At 36.8% G+C, this 9,289-nt stretch overlaps 1 protein-coding gene across 3 annotated transcripts; it reads left to right on the top strand.

The window, feature by feature from the left end:
* Window positions 1-392: 392 nt before the first annotated feature.
* phf11 (PHD finger protein 11) lies at window positions 393-9,261 on the top strand. Of its 3 annotated transcripts, none has more exons than XM_058392350.1 (15): window positions 393-851; window positions 1,441-1,545; window positions 1,805-1,938; window positions 2,045-2,085; window positions 4,138-4,253; window positions 5,506-5,528; window positions 5,604-5,647; window positions 5,808-5,890; window positions 6,205-6,230; window positions 6,355-6,380; window positions 7,219-7,244; window positions 7,337-7,427; window positions 7,525-8,058; window positions 8,703-8,774; window positions 8,865-9,261. In XM_058392350.1, exons 1-15 carry the CDS (start codon window positions 723-725, stop codon window positions 8,951-8,953), a joined length of 1,539 nt encoding a protein of 512 aa, XP_058248333.1. In that variant the 5' UTR covers window positions 393-722; the 3' UTR covers window positions 8,954-9,261. The 3 variants fall into 3 exon arrangements, with proteins under 3 accessions (XP_058248333.1, XP_058248334.1, XP_058248332.1); XM_058392351.1 differs by having other exon boundaries at window positions 6,202-6,230; window positions 7,573-8,058; XM_058392349.1 differs by having other exon boundaries at window positions 6,202-6,230.
* Window positions 9,262-9,289: the final 28 nt, after the last annotated feature.

Genomic DNA, 9,289 nt, shown 5'->3' with positions numbered 1-9,289 from the left:
CGAAAGGACATTAATCAGTTACAGTTACATTATTTACTGTCTAGTGTCACCCAAATGAGGATGGGTTCCCTTCTGAGCCTGGTTCATCTCAAGGTTTCTTCCACATATCCTCACAGGAAGTTTTTCCTTGCCACAGTCGCCGCAGGCTTGCTCTTTGGGTATAAAATAAATTAGTTTAATAATTTAATTTAATAATTTATTCTTATTTCTAGTGATTTAGTTATATATATTTTCCCCTCCCCTTTCTCCGTTTCTATTCTTTATTCTATTCTGTAAAGCTGCTTTGAGACAATGTTCATCGTAAAAGGCGCTATACAAAATAAATTTAATTGCATTGAATCGAATGTTGTTTTGAAAGCAGTGGGAGGGGTTTATTTATGGTTACGCAGATTTGGCAACCCAATGACAAGCTTCGCCTTTGATTTGCTTCAGCTCGCTAACCATCGCTGTCAGATCATTTTCTCAAAACAAAACGTTCTTTGTCATTTATCAATACCCTTCATTTATTTTTTACTTGCATAATAACACGGACTGTTGAGGGTTTTTTTTTTTTTTAGCAGGATTTGCTGCAGTATTGTGCGCTCGTGCTGTAAAAGGAAGTGAGTAAGGAGAGGAAACGAAACCTAACTTCCGTGGAAGAGGTTTCATGCCTTTACTGTCATTATCTGCTAAGCGAAAGCGGTTTATCATACAGTAGAAAGTGTGTTTAGTTTGTTATTGAAATGCGAACCGAAAAGCAGAGTAGTTCCTCCTCAGATTTACGCTGTATTCTGTGTAAGAAAACGGATGAGACAGATATCACAGGACCCTTATCCTGTAAACAGGACACTACTGCCCACCAGAACTGCTTGGTAAGTTCGGTTCGTTTTCATGGTCAGCATACATCTACAGGGATTATATGAATGCTTGTGTTTGTGTTTTAATAATGCTTGTGACTAGATTACTAAAGTAAATCATTTAGATTAAAGCGATCAAAGTTGAGTAGTTTGGCTGCTATCAGTACTTACTTTCGTTCTCTTTCATGTACATGTTCTGGAATGACGATACACCTTGATGACCTTGACAGTAATTATATATATATATATATATATATATATATATATATATATATATATATATATATATATATATGATGCCACAGTTCCACAATCTCAACAATCTGAACTGTATTTAGGATTTTTGTCAATTAGGCAGTGCATTGGATTTTTGACTTACATAGATATGAGTAAATAAAATACAGCAACCTTGAACCATATGGTTACTAAAGACGAAGGGATAAATGCATTTCACAATAGATCATGCTGATGAGTTTTGTCTTACTTTGTCCCCCAAGGTTTATATATGACAAATAGTGCAAATAATATGTCTCCTTTTTTGTATTTTTTATCTGGTTACAACATGACCTGTTATCGATTATGTTTTCGTATCTGTGTGTCCCAGCTATATGCATCTGGAATCTATTGTAAAAATTCTCCCTGCTTTGATGATCTGTTTGGCTTTGATGTAGAGGATGTGGAAAACGAGGCACGAAGAGGAAGAAAATTAGTATGTCTCTCTCTCTCATTCACACACACACACACACACACCCCCCAAAGATATAATTCATTATCAGTTTTAGAAACTAGTATCAGATAGGATGCATAGAAATTGTCTGGATTAGTTACCTTATGTTTAAAAACCGCAGCAACCTATACAGTAAGTGTACCTAAAAAAGTGACCCCTAGGTGCAGATAAACTATATGTCTGTCTATTATAATATATAGATTATGTATTAAGGAATCAAGTATGTTCTTTCTCTGCCCAGAAATGCTGTTTCTGCGGTAAAACTGGAGCTACATCCGGATGTGAGGTTAAATCCTGTAAGCGCTCCTACCATTTCCCTTGTGCCCACAAGGATCAGGCAGTACTTGAGGAGGACACAACCAACGGCATTTTCAAGTAAGAAACCAGCTATCTCATAATGGACATACTTGTTGGTTCACCGAAACTAAATGATGTTTAACTCTTTTAATATATTTAAAGAGAAAATCTTTATTTCCTTTAGGTTATATTGTGCAAAGCATAATCCAAAAAACACCAATGTTGGTAAGTGACTTTTTTGTTTTTAAAGAACTGTGGATTGATTTTGATTAATGTGAAAGCATATTCTAGTATACCATATTATAGGTTTAGATAAAGCATGCTATAGATTCGGATCAGGTGTAATATTCGTTCAGTTGCAGCTTGATGAAATGTGATGAAATCAAAAATGTTTACCTGTTGGGTTATGTCACACATTCTACTCAAAGAAAGCCACAGACCAGGCTGGTGGTTTGCTCATGTTGAGTCAGTGGTTATGTACCGTCTAGGATGAGATATGCAGGCGTTGCCTCAGACACTTTTCAAATATTTTTTTATTAATTACTTGATCTTTGTGTGTTTTAAGATTACTTGTGTATAAGTGAAGGTACATAGAATAAAACATACGTTACTTCTGGAAAATTAGCACAGAATAATGGAGTAAAAATGACTCTACTGATCTCTATATTCAGTGCATACAGTACAAGCATGTGTGGCGGTACTAGATTTGGGTCTGGGCTTAGATAACACCACCCTTTCTCCCTACGCTTACATTTGACTCATGACTCAAAATAACCGACTACGCCACCCCGGGGGCTTATTACCGGGGATTCACCCTCTGCTTAAGTTCACCGGACACACAAGTTTAGCTACGGCTGAGTCAGGTATCAGACCAGAGTTGACCACACAAATTTTTATTTAAATTAGCAGATAAAAGGGATATACATAAAACAACCAAACAATCACTAAGTTTACCTCTCCAGAATTGGATGCTGGCCTCCCTAAGCCAGAGAACACCAAACTCACGTGCACCCCAACACCACAGCACGTACACACCACCACTGTGAGCACTGCAGCCACCAGATACACCACCAACACACGGAAAAGGCACACACTCTGGCTATCGCTGGCTGCCCCAACTCTGAAGGGAAAAATGGTTTCAAACAATCACATACACACACACACCCCATTCACTCCAAACCAAAAAGGAAACAACGTTTACAATTATCAGCACACATCATGAAAAGAAAAAGAAAAAAAATAAGGAAAAACAAAAAAAACAAAAGCAACTGATGTATAGTAATACAAACAGAAACCCAGAACACATTAAGCAGATGCACTAATCAATAAAGAATAAAACAAATCAAGCACAGCACTGTTTAAAAGAAATACATAATAAACAAGCAAAAGAAAATAAGGAAAAAGAAAACGAAACAGAAACCTAAACGACAACACAAAAATGGTGACGTCATGTGTGTGAGCCGAACACATCTACACACGCCACTTCCGGCTATGACTTAACGCTGTACCTTCAGCCGTGCAACCTGGAGGATTATAAAACAATAACCATCAATATTGGGCTGCCCAGTTCTCTAACATTGCGAGCTAGAGCGGAGGGAAAGGATTACGTCAAACCCAAGGCTCAACTCTCCTAGATTCCGATGCGCCGATGGCTTGGTCCAGTAGCTACACCACACCAGCCAAGATCACGATGTCCGTCTGATCGGTTACAACGATGAGGTAAATCTTCTCGAAGTTTAGTCCAGCGTGTTAATGGTCACACGAGCGACCGCAGAAGCAAATCTCTCCAATGGTCATACGAACATGAAAGCCAAAAGCCTGCTGCACCGTTGCTTAGCCAACCCTTAGCTGCATAGCCACAAAACATACTGGCAAGTTACAGAATGCTAATAAAAGAACTTAAACGACCCTTTAGTAAGAATAGTAACATACCTGATAATCGTCAGTTTAACCCACACAAGTATTCCCTCTAGCGATGAATATAAACTTCCAGTTCCGCTCCTCAGTCCACACTAAAAATAAAGCAGTCTTGAATAACGCAGCATAACAACCAGTTCACCATACGGATGTAACGGCTCTTACCTCACAGGCATTCACACGGAACTCCGGAAATGAGGCAATGCTAGGTAGGGGTGCTTCCCATGATGTCACTACTGCTCATTTTATACCCTTGGAACTGAAGCCCAATCAAGTCCCAGCCTGATCACTCTTAAACTGACAGTACTGCTACACGTCATGACTTGTTGTTGTGTATTTTTTATTTATTTATTTTTTTAGGTTCGAAAAAAGATGGAGATGGAAAAGAAAAAGATGCTAAAGTAGTGCGTTTTAGTTCTGAGCACAGAAGCTCAGAGACAAATGAACAGAACAACAGTCCCCAGGGATCTGAGGGGGTAAACCATACCCACATGCTTCTCACACTTTCACACACTTACACTGTATTCAAATTAAATCCTAAAAAAAAATAGGCATAATAAGTTGATAAAATCTTTCTATTTTTTGTTGATTGTTTGAACGAGATTAAAAATATAATAGTTAAGAACTGTGTAATAAATGCATTTATTATTCAGAGGACAATTCACAGGCCAGTTAAATACAAGTGATTTAAGTAAAGATGTGAAAACTTCACTAAACTTTACTTTTGTTAAAACTATTTGTTTTTTGACAATGAGCGGTTTAGATTAGGATTTTCAGTAAAAAAAGCACAGTTCATGTAACAGATTTAAATCGATTTAAATATCTGTGACGTTAGTTGGTATGGAAATCGACCTCACTAAAGTCGTCTCATTCTTTGAAATTGCCCTAACCCTAACCCAGGAGCTTGCATGTGAAAAATACAAGATTTATTCCCAGTGCAGTATTATACAAGGGCTTTTAATTTAATAATAGTAACATTAGAAGATGAGTAATTTATATCAGTTGATAATGTGTGGATTTTATATTAGTTTCAACAGTCTAGAATGTATTTGTTACTAAATCTTGAGAAAAGTGAAATGTTGGGTGACTTCAATACAGTCATAATCTCTATTTCTCATTGTCCATTAATAATGATTAAATGGACAATGAGAAATGAAATGCTAAGATGAGACATTTAGAGGAGATAAAAATATTTTAACATATGTGGCATAGTTAAAAAAAAAAATGAAAGCACTGACAGGATAATGTGTGCCTATAATCAGAGATTTTCAGTAGACTAAGGTTTATAGTTAAGTTAATATTTATCTCTAACATTTATCATGTTGTTGGTCAAGAAGGTCTGTAATCTGCCAACTGTGAGCCAAAGCCTTGCTTACCGTTTTGGTTTAAGAAGGTTTACTGATCCCTGGCATAAGATTGCATAAAAAATCTGATTCTAGTCATTCATAATGAGACAAAACAAACATGTTTGAGGCCTGGCAACTGCCTACTTTACTGAGTCAATTTACCTGTTCACTTGACATAGTCTAAATGAAAGTATTTCACTTGCAAAATTTTAAGGTGTGACTAAGATCATTTTCTGGCCTGGTTTTTCTGGTCTATTGGAATGGTGCAGTGTACAGATACCACATCTGTTCTAAACTGAGGCAGTGTTTTTTAACCAAACTAAATCTCTTATATTACAGTATGTTGTGTCTAAATTGTTTAATGTTATCTGTTTGATTACAGAGTGACAGTGATACACCAAGAAGGTAAATGTTAGAGTCAATTCCTATATTTATCAAGGATTTTTTTTCCATTCTTCATTTGTTGTTATTTTTTTTAAGGTCCCAGGGTAGGAAAAGGACACATGTATCTTCTGGCTCAGAAGGTAATTTGCGCTTGCAAATTCAGAATGTCCTGCTGATGCTGATTGTATGATGATTGTGCTAAATCTAAAAGCAAAATTCTTCACTGAGCTGACAGTGGGCAGTAAATATATATCAGAATCATTGTGGAAAGTTTAAACAAATCTGTTTTATTTCCTTCAGATGAAACTCAGTGCTTTATTGATATGGAGATGGCACCGATAGAATCAGAGACTGAGGATAACACACCTCCGAAGAAGAATACGGTAAGAGTCCTGCTACACTTTTGCCAGCAATTCAATTATATTTTTCTGCATATTAATTAGTTTTGAATAACTTTCCCATTGTAGAAGTAGCAAATATTTACACTAAGGTTATATGTGAATATATGCATATATGCCACATAAGAAGCTTCATCAGTGTACAATATTCATGCTAGCAATGAGTTTTATGTTTATTAATTAGGACGTTCAATTGTATATAGCAAATTGATCGGATCTTAAGTGTGAACATTTTGTTTTGAATAAAATTATTTTTATCAGTTATATCATGCTAGTAAAACTCTTTATTTCCTCAGCAGCCAGCATTTGATTCTGGACATAGAAGGTAGGCATTAAATTAACTAAGCATCTTTTACATTCAGATAAGATTTGATTGTTTTTTTTGTGTGTGTTTTTGCTGAGGAATTTGTTTTTATTTAATTGAAATATAAACATGTTATGTTTCACAGCACTGACCATAAAAAGCCCAGACAAGGTAACTATAGTGATGATTAACAACAGGCCTCATTTATCTGTCTTTTCCTATTCTGTGTAAATGTTAGCGTAAGCCAAACAGAACAAAATTTTTCTGAAGGATTTATGAAATTTTAAGTTAAAAAAATTAATTTTTTTCATGTTTGCATACGTGTTGATCAGTTGTAAAGTTCATAGCACAAAATTGACGCAGCTTATTTGCATTTAGTGATGCCCACAAAACTCCATAAAAGGTCATGTGCCCAGACAGCTAGGGGAACAAAATGAACAATGAAGGTAAAGGGGGAAAAGGGAGAATTGGGAGTAATTTTGAGCCACTTATATCATATAAAATAATATCTAATGTTAACATAATAAGTATGCAATAAATCTTCTTTCATCTTCGTCTGTTTTCAGCTATGTTCAGAAAGAGCAGCCATAAATAAATTTTATTTAAGGTTTTTGCTTATTTTTCATATTTATTAATCAATGCCAGCAATTTAATTAATCTTAGTCTCTGACCTAGAATTCACCTAGTGAGGATGTGATATTGATAGTGACCGCAATGCTCTATAAGTAGCCCTGGATAAGGGCTTCTGAACTCAACAGTATAATCAACCACGTCGAGGTTTACATTAGTTTATTCTTCTACTACATTAATCTCCACACACTCAGTAGCATATAACAAATCACTAACAAATTTCTTGCAGACAATTTGTATAAATGATTTAAAAATAAATCAGTTTGTATTCAGCTTGATAAATGAAGCATGTTGCAGGTATTAGAAAAATACTCATTTCACTGCATACTCAGGAGATGATATGTAATAGTTATGCTGCATATACTCCCTTTTGGTGCAGGATTTGCTTCTGCTGATGAAGATTCGGTTAGTACATCTGCACAGACCAGACTTCACATGTTCCACATTCTGTGTGCTTTGGTTCTAATAGTTCTTTCATGTCTCTGGCTTTCACTCAGGATTCTGAGTCCAAGTGTATGTTAAAAGTGTACCGTGAAGACAGGGTGCCATTCACTGTTATTGCAGATTCAGGACCTTCCGTTGAATCAGGTGACTCTAAGTTACACAAGTCTGCTTATAATTATTGCTTTTCTTTGCATTAGTTGTCATATTTACCCAGTGTGATAAACATATGAATTATCTAAAGTTGCAGAGAACAGCTCTGACCCCTTTTCCTCTGCTCCAACAAGCCCAGCAGGTGCTTGTTTGAGTAACGTGGATCAGTCGTCTGTCTGTGCCTCAGCAGCCCTTCCTTCCAACACCACCGTTCCACCAAACCCACATCTCCCTGCCCGTCCATCTCTTGACTTCTCTCCACCCGGCACCTCTGGTGAATCCTGCAGGGTCAAAGAATCCATGTGCAAAGACGTTATTGTGAATACTGAACGTTGTGCATCTCAGAATGAACCACGTTTACAAATGAGCTTAGAGGTTAAGCTACCAGGATCTCACAAGCACCTTCATGATCATCCACTAGACCTTACATCACCAGGAGGGTGCTGCATGGTGCACGCTCAGATCAGTAAACCTGTAGCCCATGTGGGCGTTTTGGACTCAGATGCTGCTCTCTTCTGGATGAGATGTAATGAGGTGGGCTGCACTGAGGATATATTCACAGATCTCACACGACAACTCTCGAGCTTGGCTGAGAAGGTGAAGAATCAGCATGCTACACAACAGGGTGAGAACAGATCTTGTCTTCTTGTCTTTAGGGTTTCCATGGGGCATTGAAAAGCCTTAAAAAAAACACTAAAGGCATTAAAAAGCATTAAATTATATTCCTACACACCTGGTTAGTTGGTTACTTTTAGTAGTTTGGTTAGTTTTTAATTAGAAATAGTGCCACCAAATTATTTGGAATGTAGTTTTTAGAATTTAGAGGTGGAGCCAGGTTGTTAATTGCCCCCAGCCGGTGCAGAATTACTGTAATGCTGAATGTTTGGACAGCATTAGACCTTTAAGGCAGAGAAAGTCAATTTTATAAAGAACTCGCAAAGACATGGGGAACTACAAATTCCAGCAGAAGTGGGTAGTACATGGTTGCAACCGCATTGCTGGGCAACGTGGAAAAGACACACAACATATGCAGTCTAATAGCCACAAATCGTCTATAACAAAGTTACGTCGGGTTAGTCACACGTCCTGTATGGCATTAAGAATAGATTAAATTAGATTTGATGGTGCCTGCACAACAAACACATCAATGGGGTATCGGTGGCTACCCCTTAGCTCCACCCTTAAATTCCTGAAATGAATCGAATGATGCATAATACTCTTCATGCCAATGTGTCAGATAGTGGGACTTTTGTTACTGTGTCTCCACAGATTATGCCGTCTCTCTCAGGATACTGGAGGCATCAGGGAGGCTCCCTGCAATATTCAAACAAATGGAGCAAGGTTTGCTGTGCACACTTTTTTGATCGTGAATATCGTTTATAGCTGTCTAACTCTTAGCAGATTATTTAACGCAGATCCTCTCTCTTGCAGACTTCGAAGATCAAGAAAAACAGCTGCAGAGAAAGAAACAGGCATTAAAGGATGCCCAGGCAGTGCTTCAGCAGAAACAATTTAACTGATGTGAAATAATAATGGTTTTTATAATCAACTTTTTATGATATTTTTATATTCTGTGATCTACATTTTATTTTTATATTATATATTTGTTTTATATTCAGCGTTAATCACTACTCTCTACAGTATATACTCCTGTTCAACGTGTTTAAGCATGCGGTACTTTTTTATTTTTATTCATCATGAAATATGATGAAATATTATAGCCTTAGCCAGCCATGATGGCAGTTGTAAATTATTCAGGGTTAATATAGACGAAGATTCCTCAATGTACGATTTGTTGATTTGTTTTAATTAAAAATTTACAATTAAATTCCCACAGCTGCTTGTAATCTTTACTA

This window comes from Hemibagrus wyckioides, linkage group LG06 (genome assembly GCF_019097595.1).
Source record: "Hemibagrus wyckioides isolate EC202008001 linkage group LG06, SWU_Hwy_1.0, whole genome shotgun sequence".
Lineage (NCBI taxonomy): Eukaryota > Metazoa > Chordata > Actinopteri > Siluriformes > Bagridae > Hemibagrus > Hemibagrus wyckioides.
The sequence above is the reverse complement of the archived record's forward strand: the minus strand, read 5'-3'. Positions and strand labels throughout refer to the sequence as shown.